This window comes from Myotis yumanensis, unplaced genomic scaffold, assembly GCF_028538775.1.
Source record: "Myotis yumanensis isolate MYYU_CA2020_CCGP unplaced genomic scaffold, mMyoYum1.0.hap1 SCAF_2, whole genome shotgun sequence".
Taxonomy (NCBI): domain Eukaryota; kingdom Metazoa; phylum Chordata; class Mammalia; order Chiroptera; family Vespertilionidae; genus Myotis; species Myotis yumanensis.
The window spans coordinates 175,034,586-175,058,961 of NW_027223753.1; the positions used below are offsets into that span (position 1 = coordinate 175,034,586).

The 24,376-nt window shown below is 50.6% G+C and overlaps 2 protein-coding genes across 4 annotated transcripts; both read right to left on the reverse strand.

Annotated features, from left to right (window-relative positions):
• Window positions 1-4,196: 4,196 nt before the first annotated feature.
• On the reverse strand, window positions 4,197-12,801 carry ABCF3 (ATP binding cassette subfamily F member 3). 3 transcript variants are annotated; one of them, XM_070406696.1, is made up of 21 exons: window positions 12,491-12,801; window positions 12,117-12,264; window positions 11,913-11,992; window positions 11,464-11,510; window positions 11,171-11,268; window positions 10,952-11,074; window positions 10,523-10,789; window positions 10,151-10,231; window positions 10,014-10,073; window positions 9,862-9,918; window positions 9,727-9,749; window positions 9,567-9,622; window positions 9,253-9,453; window positions 9,080-9,156; window positions 6,906-6,950; window positions 6,689-6,821; window positions 5,985-6,073; window positions 5,791-5,882; window positions 5,477-5,609; window positions 5,246-5,333; window positions 4,197-5,152 (listed from the first exon to the last, which is right to left on the reverse strand). In XM_070406696.1, the coding sequence occupies exons 1-21, from the start codon at window positions 12,675-12,677 to the stop codon at window positions 4,994-4,996; spliced, it is 2,244 nt and encodes a 747-aa protein (XP_070262797.1). In that variant the 5' UTR covers window positions 12,678-12,801; the 3' UTR covers window positions 4,197-4,993. The 3 variants fall into 3 exon arrangements, with proteins under 3 accessions (XP_070262797.1, XP_070262798.1, XP_070262799.1); XM_070406697.1 differs by lacking the exons at window positions 11,913-11,992; window positions 12,117-12,264; window positions 12,491-12,801 and adding an exon at window positions 11,708-11,732; XM_070406698.1 differs by lacking the exons at window positions 10,952-11,074; window positions 11,171-11,268; window positions 11,464-11,510; ... (1 more) ...; window positions 12,117-12,264; window positions 12,491-12,801 and having other exon boundaries at window positions 10,492-10,716.
• A 1,330-nt stretch (window positions 12,802-14,131) lies between these two features.
• AP2M1 (adaptor related protein complex 2 subunit mu 1) lies at window positions 14,132-23,212 on the reverse strand. Its single transcript, XM_070406700.1, has 12 exons — window positions 23,109-23,212; window positions 21,064-21,180; window positions 19,087-19,352; window positions 18,088-18,170; window positions 17,681-17,686; window positions 17,346-17,481; window positions 17,115-17,256; window positions 16,419-16,538; window positions 16,191-16,326; window positions 15,990-16,087; window positions 15,403-15,514; window positions 14,132-14,737 (listed from the first exon to the last, which is right to left on the reverse strand). Exons 2-12 carry the CDS (start codon window positions 21,135-21,137, stop codon window positions 14,603-14,605), a joined length of 1,308 nt encoding a protein of 435 aa, XP_070262801.1. The 5' UTR covers window positions 21,138-21,180; window positions 23,109-23,212; the 3' UTR covers window positions 14,132-14,602.
• Between the last annotated feature and the right edge of the window lie 1,164 nt (window positions 23,213-24,376).

Consider the following 24,376-nt stretch of genomic DNA (forward strand, 5'->3'; position numbering starts at 1 on the left):
ACCCCAGAGCGCAGGCCATGCCCATGCATGTATGTCCTCACCTCACTCAGGTTCTGACCTCATATTGGACCACCTTCCTATACAGATGCCCCCCTTGCCTTGTTAGGTTCTGACACTCTGCTTGAACATCTCCCATCTTGAACAATTAGGTTCAAAACACTTGCCTGAAAGGATTGAAGGTAACATGACCCTGAGTATGCCCATGGGCATGTGTGACATGAGAATGCCATCCATTGTATGAATAAATATGGAACAAAGTTGAGAACAGCGATCTGGAGAGATGTGAGAAGTCTGGGGACCCAGATACCTCTGTTCTTGCCCCATCTCTGCACGCACAGAGGTATCTGAACCTAAGCAAGACACCATCTTTCTGCCTCAAGCTCCAGTTCTGTAAAATGGGAATAACTCATCAAGATCCACTTAATGGATTATGGAGAAGACAAGGCCAAAGGAGAACATTTGTGAAAGCATTCCTCGGTGTTAAAAATGCTATAGCACGGGTTGACAAATATTTAATTTAGGGTTTCAAAGGCCTCCCTATATACAGTAAAGCAGAAATCACTTCCAAACCATCCATTTATTTAACATAAAGAAAATAGAAACCTAGAATTACCAACAGGACATGACCTATACATATTATTAGAATGGGCTTAAATTGCATGATTTCTGCCTTACCCCATGTAACTCAGCAGGTGCCAGGCAGTCTCATGCTGCGCTCCTGCAAGCACGCTTTCTGGTGCTTGGCTCAGCAGATGAGGGCTGTGGATGGCCCTCCTGGGGCAATCATCTTGATGATGGCCTGGAGTGTTTGCACATGTGCTAGTCTATGTGTCTCCAGAGGAGGCCCCAGGCTGCCGCCCCCTCATTCCATCCATGAAAATGACACTCTTTGGATCCACAGCTCTTTACAGTTCACAAAAATTTTTGTTCAGCTTACATGGGGCTTTGTCTCATTTAATCCTTCCAAAGAAGCAGGCAAGACAAACTGGGTTATACCCATTTTATGGATAAGGATAATTTGCTCAGGAGAGGTTGACTTGCCCAAGATGCCATTAGTGGGAGAGCTGTGCTAATCCCAGTGCATGACTTTTCCACTTTTTTTTTTTTTTTATTAATTTAACAAACAACTTCACTGAACACCCAATGTGTCAGCCAATGCCAGGTACTCCTATTCATCAGCTTGCTCTCCTGAGAGCTTGTTCAAATCCCCTACCTCCCACCCCTGCCCCATGCAATTGATGAGTTTTAAGTGATGGAATGAACAAAACCTTTGACCAGGTCACACGAGGAGCTGAGTACAGCATGACAGTTAAGAGCTGCACTCTAGAACCAGACTGGCCCGAATCCCAGTCCTGCCACCCACTATGTCAACTTCCTGTTTCATCTGTAAAATGGGAATAACAGGTTTGTGAAGATTGACTGAGTGTGGGTAAAGGACTTACAAAAGTACCTACTGCACAATAAGAACTCAATATTTAGTACTGTCATTATTCCTTAGCATTGTCTTAAAAGGAAACAAGGTGAGGTTTAAAAACAAAAAGGTACCTTTTACTAGTAAATCTGTTCCTTAGGTCCCTAAGCTTTCAAGACTTTGGCCCAGAAAAAGTCCTTCCTTGTTTGGGCAGGGCAGGCAGCCCCTTGCTGAGTTTGCACACCATCCTCCCTAGCCTTGTCTCCACCTGCACCGTGCTGACCCCATGCCCTTAGGACTGGATTTTGATTATGACCTTCTGGCTGGTTTCTTGGTTTTTACCCCTTTTCCCTCTTCCAATATCACTCTCTACTTTTCCTCAAATAACTTCCCCCAAATACTCATTTCTCAAGCACTTTTATTGTGCACATTCATGTCTATAGGCTAGGCACTGTAGATGCTGTGATGAGCTGCCCGGACCCCCTTTCAGGAATGAAGGACTTGCTGCCCTAGCTGCAGAGTGCTGATGGCAAAGTCCTTAGCTGTCAGTCCCTTTGGGGGAATTGTCACAGCTGAAGAAAACTTCCTTTCTCAACTTCACATCTTCTGGTAGCAGCCAGCATTCAAAGACTAGTCAACTCAGCAGATAAAGGCCTGCCTGAGCCATTGCTTCAACTCAGGACAACTCTGCAAGGCTACCCAGCTCCAGAATGTGAGGCTGAGGCCTTTAATGCTGCCCATTTTCTCCCTCTGCTCAATCCTGGTATTGGTCCCAGCAGCGTAACCCAATAAACACCCTGCATGATAATTTCTTCACACTGCGTCCCAGGGAACCCAACCTGTGGCAGGCACATAAGACACAAAGACGAGCAAGCCATGGTCTGGCCTTCTAGGTTAACAAGGCAAAGTGAGATCTACAACTGTAATAATGGCAAGCAGCTTATAATGTGGGAAGCACTAAGTGCAATGAAGCCCCCTTGGAGGGAGGCTAGGTTGAAGGGAGTCAATGGCTCCAGGTTCAGGGACCCCTAGAGGCCCTTCAGCCAGGCTGTGAACCCAGCCTGCTAGCCCACTGGGATTTCCCCAGGCTCCATAATCCAGTCTGTATGTTCAGGCTGGTGCAGACCCATAAGCTGATGATGCTGGAGGTGTTGTTTGGCTTGCACCTGTGGATGGGCCAGGCCCAGGCTTGTGGGGTGGCTTTTACTAGAATTTTACATTCTAAAATGACAAATTAACCTGGGGCATAGCCGGCAAGGGTAAACGGCACCTTTTCCCCTTTTCCATTCTAAAATTTGCCTGGAAAACAGTGAGAACTTAGCCTGATGTCAGCAGGGCAGCTCCAACCTCAGCAGTTGGAAGGACCAGCTTCCCAATGGTTGGGTCATAAGGGCTCTCCAGTGTGAAAGGGGTGGCTACTGTGATGGGCAGTCTGTGGTGATCAAGGGTGGCTTCCCACTCATGCATGTCAAATTTCTCTCCGCCCTGTGCTTTCTGGAATGGAGTTGACATTGTCTATATTTTCCCTCAAGACAACTATCTTCTGCCAGCTCTCCTCTTCTAACCTCCAGAAGTTCACCCTACCCTTAATGTAGTCTTTCTCAGCTGCTACAATTCATTTTCTCAAGGCCTGATATATAGGCCTGTATTGTCATATACAGGCTCTTCCTATTTTGTTCGTGGAATCATGACATTGAAAACCAACCTGGAAGAGGTCTTCTTGAGAGCCTGGCAGGGCTGAACAGTCCCAGAGACTGGAAACTTACTCTCAGGAGGCAACCTGAGCTATTACAAATTTTCCTTCCTTCGAACCCAAACTTGTCCACCTCTGGAATCACTCAGAAAATCTGCTTTTCCCATGACAGTCCTTCAAATCAGACTGGCCACAGACAAAAAAAATCACTTTATGAATCACATGTATAATGTGCTTGTCAGCTAATCCTCAACACAATCCTATCAAGAAACCAAGCAGAGGTTTTCAAAAAGGTTAAGTGATTCCTTACACAGCTAGTATTTCTTAGTCTGGTGACTCCTTCTATCACCAGTAATGGCACTGGGACTTGATCTTAGACCCAACTCCAGTGCTCTTTGTATAAAGTCACCTACCTCCAAAAGCAGCAGATTCTGTCACAGAACCCTTCAGCTGCACTCCCACCAACTTTAAGGACTTGGGAGAACTCGTATCAGGATTCACAAGCTTGTGTGAGGTGAAGGGGCTGAGCCTGGCAAACAGGTAGACACAAATCACACACCAGATGGCCCCTGACTGGCCCATCTGCAGGTCTGAGGTTGGCAGAAGCGATGGGGGCTGTGAGAAGGCTCTTAGGAGCATGAGGATTCACAAAGCCACAGACACAGTTGGAAGAACCTCTCCTCTGGACTTCTGAAAGGGAGTGAGAGAGGCTGAGGAGGCAGGCTGATTAGTGGCTCTTCTGCTGTTTTCATTCATCCATCACTGCCTGTTCTGTAGTAAATCAGCAGAGACTTCCTGTCTTTATTCTCCTTTACTCCAAAAACAGGTATCACCTTCCACCTACCTGCACTATAATAACCTCACCAGTTGAGTTAACATTCCTTGGTTGAGCTTTGTGACTATAATTCTCCATGAAGCCAGCAAGTTCCTTCTGTTGACTGGTTTCCTCCATCATCACGGAGAGCAAAACAATGTCTCTATGTCAGTGTCTTCTGTATAACAATTACATATACAGCTGAGCCCTCGAAAAACAATATTTATAAATCTGATTACCTCTGTGAAACATCCCACCCCACACTTAAGACTGCTTAATTTGAAAACAAAGTGCTCTATTTCTTCCCATTAGACACCATTTTCAATATCTTCCCAGGCCCCTCTTACATGGTTAGAGGGAAAAATAAAGAAACCACCCAAGCAAAACAGGGACAAAGACAATTTCTCTTCAGCCCCTTCTGAAGGTCCAGATCAGAGAAGTAGGGTGAGCCTGGGCCAGAGACCACGGGAGAAAGCAGATGACAAACCATGTCTAAAGCTGCAGGATTACAGAATCAGTTCACTCTCTTAAGCAGTGAGGCCGAGCCCACAGTGATGTAACACACTGCCCTTCATTCAACAGCCCAGCCCACTGCAAGGTCAGGCAGGTGACCTCTGAGCCCCAGTGGCTTTAGTGATGTCTCCTTCCAGGGTCAAGGCTGGTGATGCTATAACCTCCTCCTCGTGATTGATACAAATGTCACAGGAGAATAACAAATCAGAGAGCCCACACCCCTTAACACACTGCAGCCCTCCCAGGGAACAGCAGAGATGAGGCAAGAAGATTTAATTTACACAGCAGCCACTTGGGGCCCAGTCAGAGCTGGGGCAGTGGAGGACTATAACCCCAGAGGGTACCCCCCTACCCCTTCCACTTAGAAGACCAGTCCTCACAGACCCTAAGATGTGGTTCCCTGGATTGTGCAGAGCATGCTCCAGTCAAAAGGAGAGATTTGGGAATAAGGCTGTCCCCAGAGTCAGGGGAGGTCCGTGGCCTGGAGATGGTTGCCTACATGGTGGCCCAGGGGTCTGAGAGACCAGTCCATGTCCTGGGCATAGCCCTCAGCTTGTTGGGCCTAGAGGAAGCCCTCACGGCGGAACTGTTCCTGGAGAAGAGCACGGTACTGGTCAAATCCCCCCTCGACCCGGGTGACGCCGCCTCCTTCGCACACCCACAACTCCTGGCACACCAGCCTGATGAAGCGCTCATCGTGGGATACGAGAATCACGCCACCCTGAAAGACAGGAGACCAGAGGCACTCAGGGGGTTGGGGGGCTAAGGAGTGCTGAGGTCTGGGAAGGAGTGGGCATTATGAAGACACACTCACCCTGAAATTGTTGAGAGCACGGCCAAGAGCCTCAATTGTCTCCATATCCAGGTGGTTTGTGGGTTCGTCCAGAATGTAGAAGTTGGGGCTGGAAGGCAGAACCCAGGAAGGTGGATAGTTACGGGGAGTTGGAGAAATCATGAACTCCTCTGATATAAAGACAAGAGAATCATTTTCTACTAGGCTAGAGGGGGACAGGGAGGGCAAGAATTCTAGAAAATAAGGCCTCACCAGGGCATAGTCATCTGAGCAAAGGCTACCCGGCTCTTCTGGCCCCCAGACAAGCTGGCAACAGGGCGCACAGCCAGTTCTCCAGAGATGCCGTACCGGCCCAGCTGGTGACGATACTCCTCCTCAGGCCGTCCTGGAATAGGCCCCATTCGATCATGGCCCAACTCCCTCCCTTCACCCTCTCCCCAGCCCCACCTTCAAATACCTCTGTCCTTACACCTAGACTTTGTTGGGCTGCTCAGCACCTCCCCAAGGAGGCCTAACTGTAGGCAGCAGCCCTGGGACTTTCTCCTGAACCCCAAGCCCTAACATACCAGGAAACTTGCGTGACAGCAGCTCCACAGCACTGACGTTCAGGTCCAGCTGTTCCACGTGGTGCTGGCTGAAATAGCCAATCTTCAGATTCCTGCAGTCAGCAATGAAGGTGCAAGAGGGGATGAAAGGCATGACCATAAAGAATGTAGCTACAAGTGTACGGGTAGTTGGAGAGTGAAGGTGTGGGCCCTACCGGTGAGCATGTCTGATGCCTCGAACAGGTGTTAGGTCCCCCATAAGCAGCTTCAGCATGGTAGACTTCCCAGCCCCATTCTCCCCAACCTATAAGAAGAAACATGAGACCTTTAGAGTGTACATGTAGAGGACACAGAAGGAAAGGAAATGAGAATTGGCCTTGGGTAGTCCCAATGACTCTTTCAACAACTAAAATATTTTTCAGAAACTCAAAAGAGAAAAATGAAGGAGGTAATAAATATGTAGAGAGAGCCTAATACCTGAGTACCTACTAAGTGTTGGGGCTTTAATTCTCCCAGTAACCAAGGGAGGTAGACGTTATCTCCATTTTAAAGATGAGAAAACTGTTTAGTAACAAAGCTGGGAAATGGCAGCGGCAGGATCTGAAGTCTGACCCTGAAGCCTATACTCTCTCCTCTATGTTCCATGGTTTGAGAAAACTGAGAGCAGAGACGAGAAAGACAGAATACTGCTTCAAGTATTCATAAAGTACCAGATGCCAGGCTTTCTTTTCACCTCTGCAGGGCAGCCCTGCGATGCTGGAGCATGGGGACAGTATAAGTATGGCCAAGTCCTTGGCTCAGGCCCTGACTCTTGCCCAGTGGACCTCTTTCCCCTGCAGCCCGAGGATCTGGGCCAATCCCCAGCATGTGTTGGGGTGGGAGAGTCCCAGCTCCTGGAACAGAGAAACAACAACCATACCACACAGATGCGGGATTCAAGATCAGCAGAGACGGAGAGACGACTGAAGATGACGTGTTTAGGATCATAGTAGAAATCCACCTCATCTAGTTGCAGAATTGGTGGTGAGAACTTCTCAAACCCATCAGGGAACCTGTGGGAGGGAGGGTGGGGGTGAACAGCACTGCAGTGGCCAGAAACAAGAGCTTCCAACCAGCCCCTCTGGCCCAGCACTCACTTCATCACTACTTCCAGCTCCTTGTCCACGGGTTTCAGCTCTGGCCTGAGGAAAGAGGGGGCACTCTAGATGTATGACTTTCACGTGTTCCATCACACAAGAAATATATGCTCAGAGAAAACTTAGAAAAGCTTGTAGTCCCACCACCCAGATAACATTCTTATTTTCGAGGACAGTTTTGTACTACATAACAAGGTTAACAACATACATGAGGGTGATCCCATAAGGTTATAATGGAGCTGAAATTCCTATCACCTAGTCACATCAGAGCCAAGTCATAATGTCATAGCACAATGTCTGTGGTGATGCTGGTATAAATAAGCCTACTGCACTGCCAGTTGTATAAAATACAGCACATGAAATTATGTACAGCACATAATACTTGATAATGATAATAAATGACTATGCTACTTATACTTTTTGCTGTAAATATCCTTTGTCTACTGCATCTCTCATTTTTTAATACATATTTTTATTGATTTCAGAGAGTGAGATAGAAACATCAATGATGAGAGAAAATCATTGATCAGCTGCCTCCTGCATGCCTCCTACTGGGGATCAAGCCCGAAATCCAGGCATATGCCCTGACCGGGAATTGAACTGTGACCTCCTGGTTCATGGGTTGATGCTCAACCACTGAGCCATACCAGCTGGGTTTTACTGTAACTTTTTTATGTTTAGTTACACAAATAGTTACCATTGTATTACAAATGCCTACAGTATTCAGCGTAATAACATGCCGTACAGACCTGTAGACTAGGAGCAATAGGCTATTAACATAATGCCTAGGTGTGTAGTAGGCTGTACCATCTAGGTTGGTGCACTCTATGATGTTAGCACAATGACAAAATTGCCCAACAACACATCTCAGAATGTATCCTTGACATTAAGCAGCACATGACTGTACATTCCTTTAGTTTACTAAATGCTGGAAAAAAATAATATTATTCTTTTTGCAGCTTTTTGTCCTTCTAGTTAACATATCATGATGTACGTTTCAATGTCATAAAAATCCTAAGCCTTATGATTTTAGGCTCTCCAACACCAGCACTTCTAGAAATGTTGTTTCAAGATTAGCAAAACAAAAACAAAACAAAAAGATTCAACCTTCAATGTTCACCACCCTTAGTCATTAAGGAATGCAAATCAAAACCACAATGAGATAACATGCCACACCCACTAGGGTAGCTAAAAATTAAAGATGATGACCAGCCAGAGCGGCTCAGGTAGTTGAGTGTGTGCACTGAAAGAAAAGGTTGCCCGCTGATCCCAGGTCAGGGCAGATACTTGGGCTGTGGGTTTGGGGCACATACAGAAGGCAACCCATTGATGTTTCTTTCTCTCTCACCATTCCTCTCTAAGCATGTCCTCATGTGAGTATTAAAAAAAAAAAAAAAAAAAGACAGCCCAGCCAGCATGACTCAGTGGTTGAGCTTTAGCCTATGAAGCAGAAGGTCACAGTTCAATACCGGTTAGGGCATATGTCCAGGTTGTGGGCTCGATCCCCAGTGTGTGGCTTGCAGGAGGCAGCTGATCAATGATTTTTCTCTCATCAGTGATGTTTCTATCTCTTTCTCCCTCTCCTTTCTTCTCTGAAACCAAGAAAAATATGTATTTTTTAAAAAGTTAAACATAGAATTACCATATAACCCAGCAACTCCACTCCTAGGTATGCATCCAAGAGAATAGAAAACATATGTCCACACAACTAGTACACAAATGTTCATAGCAGCATTATTCATAAGGGCCAAAAGGAGAAAACATAAGTGTCCATCAACTGATGAATCAATAAGCAAAATATGGTAATATCCATACAATGGAATATTATCTGTCATAAAAAGGAATGAAGTACTATGTGCTAGTACAGAGATGACCCTCAAAAACATTATGCTAAGCAAAAGAAGCCAGACACAGGGTCACATTGTATGATTCCATTTATATTAAATGTTCAGCATAAACAAATATACACAAACAGAAAGCAGATTAGTGGTTACTAGGGCCTGGGGACAAGATTAACTCTTTGAGGACAGTATAAAACTTCTTTCTTGCGGGGGAGGAAGTTCAAGTTGATTTCTAGAAAATGGGGGGTCTATAATGGGAGGGCAAGGATGGCCTGCAAAATGAGGCCAGAAATTAAGAGAACAGGAGTCAGGGCCATTGGACATTGTACTCACAGCTTCTCCAGCATCTTGAGTTTACTCTGTACTTGAGAGGCTCTGTTGGCATTGTAGCGAAACCGGTCAATGAAAACCTGCGGGTGGATGAGTGCAGGCATTGGTCAGGCTCCCTCATGCCCTGCAACTCTAATACCCATGAGATGGGGCCCTCAGCCCTGCCGGCTCCACACCTGGATATGCTGGCGATACTGCTGCTGTGCCTCGTATTCACGCTGCTGGTTGAGTAGTCGCTCCTGCTTGCTTTTGATAAAGGTCTCAAAGTCTCCCCGGTAGCCATCTAGCCGCTGGCTGTGCAGGTGGATGATGTCTGTGGCTATGGCATTCAGGAAGTTTCGGTCGTGGGAGACGACCAGAATTGTGGAGGGCCACGTCTGAGGGGTCACAGGACAGCAGGCCCAGTTTGGGAGGGCAGTCAGCTCCCAGCCCCTAGATGTCTTGGAGGCAGACTTCCCCCAAACCTACTCTGGCACCTATAGGCACTCACCTGCAGGTAATTCTCCAGCCATAGGATGGCCCTTACATCCAGCATGTTTGTGGGTTCTAAAAAAGTAAACACATTTGGGATTGAAGGGCTAGAGATGTAGGAACTTGGGTGTTGCCACCTTTCCCCACCCTGAAGTTAGGGTGTCGCATTTCAAACTTACCGTCTAACAGCAGAAGATCTGGCCTATGGAGAAAAAGAACGCAAAGCTTGAGGATTTAGGTCAGAGGTCCATTGCAAACCCCTAAGTGCCAAGCCCATCCTCCATAATATCCACATAAAGGTCCAGAAAACTCACCTAGCAAACAGGGCCCGGGCCAGGGCCAGTCTCATCCTCCAGCCACCTGAGAACTCCCTAAAGAAAGAAAGAGCCACGTGAGAGGTGGGTGCTCACCAGCACAGGGGCAGAGCCAACAGTATTCACAGTCAAGAATGGCAAGGGCCACTCACCGGGTGGGCTGCTGCTGCATTTTAGGGGTAAAGCCAAGTCCAGCAAGAATGACTGATGCCCTAGAAGTGAAGAACCCAGTTGGAACAGGTAACAGAAGGGAAAGGTGAAATGTGAAGAAAGGGGGAATTTCAAATACCTGGCAGGTGCCTTGTCAGCCTCAATCTCCTCCAGTTTGGCATAGATTTCTGCCAGCTGTGCAGCTTCTGAGCCCTCAGCCCTGGGAAGGAAATGGGGGGCAGAGCAATCAGCCTGAGTAGGGGCAGTCCAGGAGGATGTCCTGCACCCCATGCTGTTGGAAAGCAGACCACTGGCTGCCCTGTTGCTGGGACAAGAACAGAGTACAGGAAGGACTTGCTCACAGCATTGAGGGCCTTGGACACTGTGGAAGGAACAAGGGCTTGAGAGTGCTAAGTTCTAAGCTCTCCTGCTCACTAGGATGGGCATGTGAATTTTGGATTAATACACTATGGCAGGCACTCTGTGAGGGACAGCTTCACGGAGCCTTCACCTGCCAGCAGCAACCTGGGCACTGAGCTCCCGCTCTCGCTGCAGGAGGTCTTCTCGTACAGTGTCACTCTCCAGCACACTCTGCAGGGCAGGGGTGTCATCTCCAGCAACCTCCTGCTCTACGTGCAGCAGGGAAATATGGGCTGGGACTCGCAGGCTCCGGGTGGCCAGCATCTTCAACAGTGTTGTCTTCCCCAGCCCATTCCGGCCCACTAGCCCATAGCGGCGGCCCCATGCCAGGTTTACATCTGCACCAGCCAGCAGCACCCTGCAGGGGCAGCAGGAAGAAGACAAAGGGTGCTCTAGACATCGGTGTACTGCAAGTTTAACAACAGAAACCTAACATTACTTTTAGCCCCATTTAATCTCTCCAAATTCTCCTTTAATTGGAAAAAGAAAAACACCACACCCCCCACTGCCACTCCCTCACCTATCGCCAAAAGACACGTCAAAGTTCTCAATTCGCACATCATAGGATTTGTTCTTGCCAGATGATTCCAACCGACTCTCCTTTCTGCTGCCTGCCTGGCTGGCTGATGCCTCTTCCAAGACTCTTTTAAAAAGAAATGGATGGCTTTTGGCACTCCCAACCACCCTTTCGTCCCTGTAGAGACTGTTCTGCTCTCTTAACCCTTTTTGCTAAACTCACAGAGGGTTGCTGGTCTTGAGTGTGTCCTTCTCTGAACGTTTCTCCTGCTTTGCCTTTAGTCGAGCCTCAGCCTTCTCTAGCTTCTTTGCATTCACTGTCTGAGGGTCCAAACAAAACCATTTCACCCTCGGGTGTAGGCTCAGAGAGAGCACCTCAAGTTTACCCTTTCAATTTATCCACGATGAACAGAATTAAAGATTCAGAAATCCCCCAGAAAGATATTCCAGTATTTAGAGACCGTCAGCTCCTACCCCAACCATACACAGCCCCCTCCCTTTCATCCTCCTCCTCACCGAGGACTGTTCCCTCTTCAGCAGCCCTGGAAGGTTGGTGCCACAGTCTGTAGACGAGAAGAAAAGCAGTCACCTTCTCCCTGAGGGAAGGGAAACTAATATTTTGAGTAACTAATATAAGCCAGACACAAAGCTGATAAGCAACTCTAACAAGAGCATGCAGTTGGTTAGTAAGTCACAAAATAGGGGGTGGGGGGTGGGTGAACCCAAGTTTGTCCAGCTCCAAAGCCCATATGCTTCATACCATTGCCAAGAGCTTGGAGAACCCTCCAACCCTACTCCCTGCATCAATGGGCTCTTTTGCCTTCAGTAAAGACATCAACTAGCTTCTACAATCTTGTCCTATGGAAAAGAGGTGCCGGGAGTTCTGAGCTCCAGGAGGCAGGCGGCCGGGGCCTCGCGGCGGAGGAAAGGAGAGGGTAGCTAGGTCAACCTCCCCTCATTCTCACCGTAGTTCTCCGTGATCTTTGACAACTGGATGGGGGCGTCCAGCAGCACCTGGCTGTTTCCCTGGCTCTGCGGCTCAGCCCTACACGGCAGGGACGGCAAGCGCAGTTAGGGGCGGAGGACCAAGCTCTTGGGCCATCAGACCTTACTCCCTCCTGCCTCCCGACCGACCCTCCCCACCTCCCCACACGCCCCCCGCCACTCACAGGCGAAGAGTGTTGTACATGCGCTGACACACGGCTCTGATGCCCGCGTCATCCTTGCTGTCCCCGGACACCTCTTGCAACAGTTCCCCCACAGCTTCCACCAGATCGTCCACGGACTCGAAGTCCGCGCTGCCGCTGTGCAAGACGCCTGGGCGGGGCGGGGCAGGTCCAGGAAGACACGGGGCAGGGTGGGCACACAAGCAGTTTAACCCCGGGACCGCGACCCGAGTCCAGGCTCCGGACCCATCCCGCCCTCGGGACAAGAGGTCACACAGAGGAGAGGCCCAACAGCGGCCCCGGCCCTGCCCTCCCTTAGTCTTTCCCACCCGACTTCCCCTTTGGCCTCCCCAGCCCGCTGATTCGGTTGGGCTCACCGGTTACGTAGTCGAAGACCTGTCCGTCAATTTCGGGAAACTCGCTCCGCAGGATTTCAGCGCAAGTCGCCATGTTACAGTCCGGCTCCCTTCCGCGCAGTCGCGGTGAGACCCCGGCCAAGGCCCACCCCTGCCCTTCCCCCGAAAGCGCGTCCCTCCTTTCATGGCGCATGCGTAGTGGTGACATAAGCAAAGCGTGGATTGCGCGGAACCCAGTGGGCGGGGCCGAGAGAACCGTGCGCAAGCACCACTGTGTCTACGCCGGAGCTGCTCTCTGCGCTTGCGCAACGCCTTTTCCGCTGAGAAATTAGCCACACGTGCGGCCCTCGCTGCCTTTTGGGAGGTGGAGATCCGGAAGGCGGAGAACTCGAATGCCCAAGGTTCAGCGGGTGGGAACCGCTCGAGAGACCGGCGGTGGGTCGAGTACACTGGTCTTGCCAGTCTGCACGCCTGAGCGGGTCCATTTTGGAGCCAGCCGAGATGTTTGCTGACTCATGCTGGTTCCCGAGCTTTCAGAAGCCCCTTGCGCAGTTCTGTGCAGCCGGGGTTATTATGGTTCCCAACATTTATGGGCTGGTCTCAGCCTGGAAGCAAGCCTGCTCTGCTCGAGTCTTGCAACTCAATAAAAGTTATGCCTATTCCACCACCCCAGGGCACAGCCTCACTCTGCCAGAGGGCGAGAAAACCAGGTGGACAACACGGTCTGTGTAAATTCATTGATATTCTCTAATTCTACCTAAACCTAAAGCAGACTTCTCTGCGGCCTGAATCTCAGTAACTCTAAAGACTACTTCCTTTCCCGGATTCTCTCAGAAGTTAATGGTGCTACTGCTTTTCATTTAATGTGAACACTCTTCCAATCCTGTTCTAAAATTACATTCATTCATTCTTGTGAGGAATCAGTCAATCCTGATATTTAAAATAAAGCTATAGAAGCTATTAGAGCTAATAACCACTTTATAGGAAACACTGGGAAAGAGAAATTCTGAGGGGGAAACTATGTACTGTACAGAAATATCTGGTTTCTTCAACATTGCAAGAGCTGAGCAGAACCTGTGGTTTATAAAATTTAAGAAGCATTCACCTACTACAATGGACCTTGTTTGGATCCAGATGCAAACTGTAAAAATTTTATAGGACACTTGAATTAAGTATGTACACAGATTGTACATGATATCCATGAACCGGCCATGAGTTGATTGTTGAAACTGGATGATGGGACATGAGCGTTCATTTCATTTTGCTACTTCTGTTTTTTTGAAACTTTCTAATAGATTTTTTAGATTCAAAAAGGCTGAAACCAAGCAAGGAAAAACTGGTGAGGGTAAATCTGCTCTTTTATCTGCCTAAAGCTAGGAGTGAATTAGAGAAAGAATCTCTACCCTTAGGGACCTGTGGCCAGGTGGGGCTGCTGGCCCTTGAAGCTGTTTTCTTCTCAGAGAAGACAGGAGACCTGGGGTGAACACAAATCAGGATTAGGGACTGGATGGCCTTGGAGGGGCCTAACAATTGAGACCAAGACAAGGGAAGAAGCCTTGAGAGAGGTCAACACAGAAAATTGTACTCAAAGCAGGTAGTGTAAGACATAGGAAGAGCCGTCCCACCAGTTCCCATCCCCCCTGCATCGACACAGCCAGCTACTCCACTCTACAGAGTTTATTGGGTCTATAACTGGACAAAGTCACACGTGTACAAAATGAAGCTCACACTATCCCAAAGCAGAATAGGGATTGAGGGCTAGGGATCCATTACTAGCTGTTGGGGGAGCTCTGAGGTGAAGGGCAGCCAACCCTCCCACTTGAGAGATGTGGCCACAGGGGAGGGGAGGAGAAGCCCACCTGACTTTGGTCACAGAACTCATCGAGCCTGGCACTGGGCCAGGACAGACAGACGGATGGAGAAGCAGGAGCCCCACAAACCACCTTGCCCAGGGAGCCCAGGGACAGCTCCACCTGTCCTACTTGCGATGTGGTTGGTCCAGACCTAGACTCAGGGGCTGGTGCAAAGGAAAGGCAGCAAAGCAGGAGGGAGGAGACACTGATGTGTGGTGGCCGGGGCACTTGGTGTGGAAGAGGGGGGGTGGGTGGGGAGGCGGGCTAGCTGCCTAGGCAGCTAACAGCGTGTCTCATAGATGCCACTTCGGCCAATGTAGCGCACCCATTTGATGACATCGTGGTCGCTGTAGTTCAGCTTCGGTTCAAACACCTTCAAGTAGCGCACCTTGAGGCCAGAGGGCGCGAATGGCACCTGGGCAAGGGACAGCTCGTTAGGAATGTGGCCTTCCAGTCAGTCTCTCTCTTCTGGGAAGTTCTGTAGCCCCGCCCTACCTTTACCTCCTTACTACAGGTGATTGAATGATTAGTGTCCTGAAAGAAGTTGGGGTAGTAACGGGGTCCTCTAAAAGGTTACTAAAGAATAAAGCATATCCAAGAGTAACCAGTAATCATTTGGGTTTGAAGTCAGGCCCTGCCTGTGATAACTTGAATCAATTCCTTTAATCTGCAGAAGGCAGAAACCAAAGACCTGACTTAGAACATCTCAATATTATGGACTTAAAAAATAAGGTGGAGAAAATTGTATGTCTAACATATAATTTGCACAAAGCAAAGTCAGCCCATTTTCCTGTCTGTAAGTAAACTTTGTGTCTTATTTGGCATTCAAGCAATCTAAAGCTTTCCAAAGAATTATCTTACAACAAGCCAAAAGAAGGTAAAGATTTTTGTTAGTGTGAATAGCAATTTTAGTTGGAAGCCTGAAGGGGGAAGAAATGGCTCTATGAATTAAAGTCACTTCCCCTCTCAAGGCCTCAGTTTGCTCATCTGCAGGTAGTAGGTATAAAGATTTATCTGAATGACTTCCAAGATCTTTCCCAGCATACCCTGCTATGGCTCTCGGCCCCTCCTCCGCCATACCTCAAAGTTCATGGAAATGGGGGGTCGGGCCCACTTCTTCTTGTCATTGGTGGGCAGCAGCTCAATCTCTGCGCTGATCTGCGATTCCTTCATGCCTGCCATGCGCTTGATCCTAGAACACAGGAGCCATGGGCAGCAAGTGCTGCTGGAAGCTTGGAGGAATTTCGAAGGGGGCAGGGAGGAAAGAACCCAGAAGCTTGTGGGAGGTGTTAGGACAAGGAAATGCAGTGAGGACCTTGATTACCACTTGCTACGGAATCTTGGGTCTGCTATTCCTTTAGCACTGTGGGCTGCAGTTTCTGCTGAGATACATGGTTGTGCCATCCCTTACTGTTTACTTCACAGACATGGGAAAACGCAAAGCATCCTGATAAATAAGTGTAGGCATGCACCCAAGTGCAAACAGGTGGCACACTCACATAGGTACAGGGTGAGAGCAAGTAGAAGCTCCTGGAGAAGCAAATAGGCAATCCCCTCCCTCCCCGAATAAAACACATACACACTCAGAGGACGAACAGTAAAACTGAATAAGAGGGTACATCAAGGCTTCTTAAGCCCTGTTGTGGCCTCTTGAAGGAAAGACTCACTTCCACACGATGGCGTTCTCACTGGCCTTGTACTTGGCCTTCCCCTTCATGCAGATCACCTGCACCCCACTTGTGTTCAACGGGGTTGGGATCCTCACCTAGAAGTAACACACCTGTCAGGGAGCTCCGTCAAACCCTGACATCAGCTGCTTTTATTCCTGAAGACAAGTGCTTCTTCCTCCCCAAGTCCCTTGTCCTCACCTCAATCTTCTGAGCCAGTAGTGAGGGCTTGAAGTTGGACTTGATGACCACCTTGACCTCAAGCTTGGTGCGCCCCACTTCCCGCACCAGTGGGATCACCCGGAAAGGAAGGATGATGTCCTTGGTGGTGCGATACCTTTAGGAGTAGAGAGCAAGGTTGACATAGCAGAGTCTGTCCTCTTTCCTCTCCCCACTTTTTGCCCTTGCCTCCTCACATCCCAATGGCACCTCATGAGCTCAAACTCTCCATCTGGTGGGATGAAGCTGATGCTGCGTTCAGAGTCAAACTTGCTGAGTCGCACACACTGGTGGAAGGTGCAGTCATCAATGGCAATTGATTGCTTCCCGCTGCAAGAAGGGGCACAAAGTGTCATAGGTACAGGGGAGTGGCAGGAGAGATTTAGGCTGGAAGGCTACCCCACCCATAAAGGCTGTCAGAGCCTGGGTGAGGTTTCCACTACACACTATCAAAAGCTGTCAGGAAAGGAAGACCTATGTAATACTTTCAACAATAAAGGTAAAAAAAAACAACCAACCTGTCAGAATACAGCTTTCTGACTTAGGGGTCCCTGCCCCAGAATTAGGGATCAGTGGGAGCTTTGCAAGCTCATCATCTCTTGAGAGCTCTGCTGCTTAGGACCTAGAGGTTTCAGGTATACCGGGCAGAGGCCAGCAGAGGCCATCAGTATATACTGAAAAGCCTTGGTCCTGGGGACCAAATAAAGGGGCTTACTCTCCGAGTAGGACGACGGCAATTCCCTCATCTTGCTTAAGCACAGAGGTCAAGAGCAACTAGCCAAGTACATCCTTGGGAAGAGGGAGTTTGCAATACTGCAGAAATGTCCAGAAAGAATTGTGATTCACCAGGCCCCCCTCAACCCTCCAAGGTCCACCCACTCCCACCAGCTCCCCTGCCTCAGGCACCTCTTGCTTGTTTCATCAGCTGTGCCTTTGCCCTGCTTCTCAATTACAATCTTGTCATTCATCCCAAACTTGCACTCAGGCATGCCACTCAGGTAGCTCTTCATCACCACCCGCCCTGACACATGGGCGCTCAGCACCTGCCCTGGTGATGGACAGACAAATAGAAAAGCTGAGTCAGGACCAGGACCTTGCCCCAGTTCCCCTCCAGCTTTATCATGAGAGGGCTCTCACCCTGCGGGGACATGAGGAGGTTCACACTCTCCAGCACATCCAGGAAGAGCTCGTTCCGGCGATACTTGATGCCCTCCCGCCGCCAACCAATCTGCCCAGTCACCTGGCTGGTGATCTGGGATTGTTCTTCTTTTGTCTACATGGAAATAGAGACAAACAGCAATGGCCTCACTCCTCTCCACTTTTAATCATCCTATCTGTATCCCCACTCCATCCTCATCCCTCTTTCCTTCTAGGCCCAGCCCTGAAACCCATCTTCCCCCAGAGGCCCAGTGGGGTAGAACTTAGAGAAAGGGAGCAAAGCTGCAAGGGTAGAAGTTGAGGGAATACCTTACCTGATGCTGGAGGCCACAGGGTCAATGTAGAGCCCACAGGAAGCCGTAGGGTAGCGCAGATGGGAAGAGACAGGCAAAAAAGAAGGCTATGAGGCCTGGATCCTAAAGGAGGGTCCAAACTCTCTCCTCCTGAGGAACCAAGGCCTCCAGAACAACCCCCATTCTTCCTTCCCCCAGTGTAGAAGGAAACTGCTTGATCTGTATTCCTAGTAACAGAGATGCTGAGTCAGTTGCACCTCGGTTGGGAGAGGGCCACATGGGAAAATAAGCCTGCAGTCATGGCAGAAAGATCAGACCAGCACTTCCTGTCAAAGGCAGCTTCATGAGTCAGCTAGGACAAGGCTCAGGGCCCAGCTGGGATGAAGGGGTTGGGCTCCACCCGGACTGTAGCTGTATAATTCGAATACCTGGCTCTTGATGCCCTGCTGGGTAATGAAGGTTTTCAGCGCGCCTGTCTCTGAGTTCTGTGGATAGCCAAAGTCCAGGATCTCTGCAAAAGGAAGGGAACCATCAGATCCTGGAGAAGGCTCCTTCATTCCTGTCCCTTCCTTGGCCTAGACATGTCTAGCCACACAGCCCCAGAAGGTGTAGGATCACCTGCAGTAAAGTCTTCTAGCTTTGTAGTATTTACTCTGGGATTTGTTCTTCATAAGAAAATGTCATATTTTGCCCTGGCTGGTGTGGCTCAATTGGTAGAGCACCATCCTGTGCACCAAAAGGTCCCTGGTTCAATTCCTGGTCAGGGCACATGCCCAGGTTCTGGGTTCAGTCCCTGGGGTTGGGATGCATATGGGAGGCTACCGAACAATGTTTCTCTCTCTCATTTATGTCTCTCTCTCCTCCCTTCCTCTCTCTAAAATGTCAGATTTTATCAGGTGGAGAAAATCAGTAGAAGAGTCACGTGGTCAGTGGGTGAGAGGTCAAGAAGCACTGAGCCTTAGAAAACTGAGATGTTGGGAAGGTGGAATGACTCTTCACTTAAATCATACCCTACAGAGGAGCCAAGGTAACAACGCAATGCACTTGAGGGGCCTATAATACCACACCCTCCTCCAGGCTCTGAGGCAGGTGTTGAGATGGAAAGCTGGAGGAACAGTCATGAACTAAGGCCCAAACCACAAAGGTACGAGGATGAAAAGTGCTTACTGCAGGAGTCCCAGCCACCAAATCCCAGTCAGGTTCCCAGCCCCATGAAAGACCTCCTCAACTCACTAGTGCCTATTTCTGTGTTCTACTTCAGAGCAGACTTTAGGTCTGGATTTGGATTAGCCTTCCCAGGGCTCAAAAGACCACATAGTCAGGAAAGAAAGTTCAGAAGGCACTGGAGCTTCAGACCTGCTCCCCCCTCCAGGCCAGGCCCCATCAGGTTCATCCCCACCCTAGGCCCACCACTCCGCCAGTCTCACCATCCAGCAGCTCATATATGAGCACAAAATTGTTCTTGATGTTCTCCTCGCTGATCTTGCCAAAGTAGGCAGCCATTACGTCACACATCTTATAGAGGAATTCGAAGACCATGGCAGCGTTGACATTCTGCTTGGTGACAGCTGCCAGCCAGATGTTGGACCGCTTAACGTGGAAGAAACTGGTGCGAGCGATGTTGGTGACAGGGCTGCGCACCTGTTGCCGGGCATGGATAACATTGACCCGAAAAGCGTCCACTGCATTCCTCCTGAGGAAAAGGGAAGACAGGGGCTGCTCAGTACTCAGGCAAACCTCACTCTACAGGGATCAATCACAGCTACTAACAGCATCCCCACTTCACTGCTGAAGTCTGATACATACTCTAAAGTGCCATGATAGGAAGACAGATGTAAACTGAATAAAGTGAGGTCGGTCCATCAAGTTTAGGGATGTCCCCAATTTCCCAGCTGCCACTTCTCTAGCTTCCCAGTGAGCTCCAGAGAGAGACCCAGTCTTCCCACTAGTAATCCCACCAATGGGGAAGGCTGGCTCCCCCACAAGTTAGACAAAGCCTGCATGACTTCAGAGGAGGCTCTAATATACTGAGGGAGAAGCACCAAGGAGCTGTGGAGCTGGGCCACCCATTTCTGTCTGGGATCCAATTCCAGGGCAAGCTCAGGGAATGAAAAGGATGAAGAAAACAATGATGGGGGGACAGGACACCCCACCCACCGGTGCCTGGGCGGCAGCTTAACAGGCTGCTTACCTATTGCTACAGCAGCCAATGAGATGGGATGAGAGAAATGACGCCAGCAAGAAGAGGAGAGTGACAGCAACGAGAGAGAGGGTTAGACACACAACACACTGGGGTAGGCAGCACACACCATGAGGTAAAAACAGACAACAGGCAAGGGGTGGAGAGCACGGCAAGGCATGCACGATGGTGTATGCCCTGGCCTTGGCTTAACCAGGTCCATGCAGGGCCGGAGCAGGATGCGGATGGGTGTAGCCAGCCAGGCTCAGGCAAGCCAGGTGTTGCCACATCTCTAGCTCATGCCCCACCACCAGCCAGTGGACAAATAGCCACAAAGGCCAGTCCATCAGCCCGGGAGCCAAAAGCCAATGAGCTGGGGCACTGCAGCAAGCCCATTCTTTGACTGTCTATCCCCAAGATCTTTGAGGAAGAAAAACAGGGCCTAAGAAAAACAAACCGAGGAGCCTAACCTCATTAGAGCTGCTGAGTAGGCCATGTCCCCAGGAAAGAACAATAGCGTGCAGGATGGGGCAGACTGAAAAGGAAGGCTGTGCCCACTTGTAAGGTCTGTGGGACCCAGAACAAGACGCTATTCTGGGTCTCCTCTGATAGGTCAGGGAGTGCCTTTCCTTCAGTGACCCAGGGAGGGCCTCAGTGCTCACAATCTCTCCTCCAGGAATGGCCCAGAGGAATTGAAAAGAGCTGAGTCAGCAGCCTGCCTCTTTCTGAGAAGAGGAGTGGAAGAGGATTTGGCAGCCTGGAGAGGCTTTCAAAAGAATCCAGTGAAGGTTCTCGTCAGGAGAAGGGCTTTTGAAGGCAAGACTTAGATGGATTAGTACCTCCAGCCTGGCCACTAACTCCACCCAGGAGACGTCTCCCTCCTCCTCAAAGGAGGAATCAACCTGCCCAGGCAAAAGCACTCATCCCAGCAACCAGGTCTGTCACTAAGGGAAACAGGAGGCAGGAAAGGCAGCACTTCCTAGGACGGTGAGGGCCCATCATTCCACAGGTCCCACCTGGGGGCCAGCACTGGTTGCCAGGCCAATACTACCAGACCTCATGGGAGCCAGGCCGGACATGCTGAGCTTCCATGATGCAGAAGGGGTGGGGTTGGGGTGGGGGTGGGAGTGGTCCAAGTCAAGTGACTGAGAGGAACAGACCTAATCCTGCATGCTGGGGAGGAGGGATGGAGGTGGGGCACAGCCGGTTCAGCCAGGGGACTCACCCGATGTCATCTCGGTAGACCCGGGAGATGAGCACCTCCCCCTTGTGATTATAGATGAATAAGCCTCCAATCATGGCGGCAGCTCAGTCTCCACAGCCCATCGCTCTGAGAACAGACCTAGGACAGGCAGAGGCAGGGTAAGGAAGGCCTCATCCACTGTGGGGCTGTGCAGGTCACAATCTGTGTGTTTTTTTCCTGACTCAACCCTCCAGCAAGTGACCCTGCAGCCCTTGAAGACATGCTCCTCCCCTTAGCCAGGCTCCAGTTCCTGTTTATCCCACAAAGGACGGGAGAAAGAAATGGTGAGGGACTTGGGCCCAGGATACTAAGGCCATTTTGATCCTCCCTTTTCTGGGGCTGAGCCCAGAGAGTAGCCCCGCCCCCTCTTCACAGAACTGAGCTCAGCAAGGATCCTTTTCCGACTCTCAGGCTCTCACAGGGAGTCCGCGGGAAGGCCTGCCCGTGGCTGCAGGAATGGTGGCAGCAATGACTCCCGTGGGTCAGGCCTGGGGCTCAGGGACAGCCCCAGGAGCACCAAGTCTCAGTCTCCACTACCCCCCGGGAAGGAGCAGGGCCCGAATCTCTAATTCACCGGAATCTAGGCATTCCCGGGAAGGGTGTGCAGGGTGGGTAGAGGAGGAAAGAAGGGAGGCCTTAGGCCCTGACTGACTAGTAGACCCTGAGTGTGGCTCCAACCCCCCCCAGGCAGTCAGAAAGCAGGCAAAAGGGCAGAGGAGAAAGGTCCCAGCCCTGCAAACGACACTTACACGACCCAAGCTGCTTTGTAGTTATTTTTGGCGACCTCCCCTCCTTTCAAAAAGGGAGGCTCCCTCTCAGCTCCCAAGTACAATAAAAATAAGGCGGGGGTGGGGGGTGGGAGGTGGGAATGCAGGTCCGAAAAGTTAAAGAGATCCTTCCAGCGGGAATCCTGCGATCCCAGACCCACTTCCGGCCATGTAGATGTGAGGGGCAGGATGCCCAGACTATCCAATTATTTGGGTCAAAGTATCGCAGACTGTTTGCGAGGGCAAAAAGCGTTCGTTTAGTTCTAGATGTCCTGGATGAGCCCTGGTGTTCATTGCACAGGGGGTAGTTTAGCAGACTTTCCTAAACTGTAAGATAAAGCCCATTCCTATGGCCACCGAGGTCTCCCAGACTCGGCGAGAGGTCTCTGGAGGTGGCGGACACGACCCATGCCTCGGTCCCTGCGAGTCTAGGAGGGGAAAGGCAAGATGGAGGTGGAGCCTGGGCAAGGAACCAAGTTCCCAGGCATCAAGGCTCCGGGGGGGGGCTCGGGCCCGGGCAGGAGCGGAATGAATGTTGCTTAAGCGGGGACCCGGGACCGGCGGCGGCGGCGGCGGGCAGAATGCTCAGGTGCCCACGGCAGCAGCGGGTGGGGCCCAGGGAGCGGGTTCAGACGGCAAAGGTCAGGGCTTTGCGGAGGAAGGACGGCAGGGGGCGCCCGGCAGTGGCGACTAGGGGCTCGGAGACGGGGCCCGCGGTGGGGTCCAGGGGTAGAGGCATGAGGGGACGGAGGTGGGCTTTTGCCCTGGGAAGGACGACATCGCGGAAGAAGATGGTTGCGCGGGGTGCGGGGCTGTCACACGCCTGAGGAATGAGAGCCTCGGGCTGTCACTCCACGGGAGGGGGGGGGTGTCACAGTCCCAGGAGGCGGCCCGGGGGGTGTCACTGTCCTGGGAGGTGGGGAGACAGTCCTGGCGCCGAGGGGCGGCGTCGAGGGGCAGGGGCGCTGTCGCCGTCCCAGGGAGGGGGCGCCGCGCGGGGTCCCTGCCCTGGGAGGGTTCTAGTGGCTCTCCCTCCCCAGGAAGGCGCCGGGCGGGTCAGCTGGAGGGCGCGCTCCCCGCCCGTCCTGCGACCGCGCCCCGGGCGTCTCCGCCCGCCGTCAGCTCCTCCGGGATCGAAGAGGCTGAGGCCGCTCCCGGGTGTGGGCAGCTTTCCGCCGACGCTGTGCAGGGAAGGGAAGGGCAAAGCTGCCGTTGGGCAGGCGTCCTCCCTCTTCCCGTGAGACCAGGCCCCGAGCTCACCTGGTGTCCGCGGCCCCTGCTCCGCCCGCCCGGCCGCTCTCTGGATCCCAAGATGTCCGCCCGCCCCCTGCTCGCCTGCCCGCTGCCTCGGCTTTCACTGCAGTGCCGCGGCCCCGCCCCGGCCTCCGCTGCGCCTGCGCGCCGGGCTCCCGCACGGACTACAAATCCCGTCAGGTCCTCGGGCTTTCTCGCTTACAATTTTAAGCTCTCAAGATTTAGCAAAACTACAACTACCGACTGCCTTCGAGAACCTTCGAAAAGGAGAGTAGGAGTTCCTTGGGGGAGGGCTAGGAGTGGCCTAATCCAGCCTTAGCCGAAAGGCACTTCCCAGCCTATCCGATTCCGCTCACTTCCTTTCCCCCACTGAGCATTCTGGGAATTGTAGTTTCTGAGATCCCTCCCGTTCCTATGTCAGTGTTTCGGAGAGCCTCAGAGGATTACTACCATTAGAAGTCCACCTGTTAAGTCTTGGATCGTTGTAGGCCTTTAGTGTCTCCGAAGTCCGAGGACTGGCTGTTCTCACTTTCCATACAACACTTGACTTGGTAGTAGAAGTGTTTGTGCTGAATTTACTGCTTTCTAACACCACCTCTGACTCTCCCAAATTTTAATTTTTCATCGTATATATTTGCCAGACGTGAGCCTTTCTCCAGGGATCAAGACCCAAGGAAGGGAACAGGGAGTGAAGAGACAAATACTCAGAAGAAACTAGATAAATCTTTTCAAGACTATGTCCATGTTCTATTTCATCTATACCTATGTTACTGTCAGTTCCTCAAGGCCAGAACCTGTGTGCCTTCTAGTGAGAGGCAGATATGTTGTTTAGAAAACCATTGGTGAATTTAATTTAACTGAACATGGGATTTGAAATTCCCTCTCTGAACAGAGTTAATCTTCACATCCAAGCTGAGAAGACAGAGCAAACCCTCAAACATGAAAGGCATGCCTGGCTCTTGCAGGACCTGAAAAAATGTTAGCTCTTCTCTTTCTATACAGAGAGATACCCTGATGCCTTCGCTAGTCAGGGCAGAGCCTGTCATAGGAGGAAGGAAGGATAAGAAAGGGCGAACCTGGTTGCAAGCCTTACTGTCCCTAGCATCCTCTTTCAGAAGCCAAGATGTGGCAGGATGATTTGGCCTCCTTCATTAAAACCGTGGTCATAACCTGAAGCCATCAAGTGACCAAATACAGGCATTTCTGATCCTTGAATCAGCACACAAGGCTTCACTCCTACCTTTTCCAAAGATTTATCTTCAATTAAAACCCTA

What these genes read in the sequence shown, in the direction of transcription:
- ABCF3 (XM_070406696.1), bottom strand. Translation starts at nt 12,677, where the DNA reads ATGTCACCACTACGCATGCGCCATGAAAGGAGGGACGCGCTTTCGGGG. An exon ending in GGCTGGAGAATTACCTGCAG is followed by an intron (nt 9,454 to 9,566) that starts GTGAGTGCCTAT and finishes GTGACCCCTCAG; the next exon opens with ACGTGGCCCTCCACAATTCT. An exon ending in GAGCTGGAAGTAGTGATGAA is followed by an intron (nt 6,822 to 6,905) that starts GTGAGTGCTGGG and finishes TCCCTCCCACAG; the next exon opens with GTTCCCTGATGGGTTTGAGA.
- AP2M1 (XM_070406700.1), bottom strand. Translation starts at nt 21,137, where the DNA reads ATGATTGGAGGCTTATTCATCTATAATCACAAGGGGGAGGTGCTCATC. An exon ending in GTCTACCGAGATGACATCGG is followed by an intron (nt 19,353 to 21,063) that starts GTGAGTCCCCTG and finishes CCTTTTCCTCAG; the next exon opens with GAGGAATGCAGTGGACGCTT. An exon ending in CCATTTCCATGAACTTTGAG is followed by an intron (nt 14,738 to 15,402) that starts GTATGGCGGAGG and finishes TCCCTTGCCCAG; the next exon opens with GTGCCATTCGCGCCCTCTGG.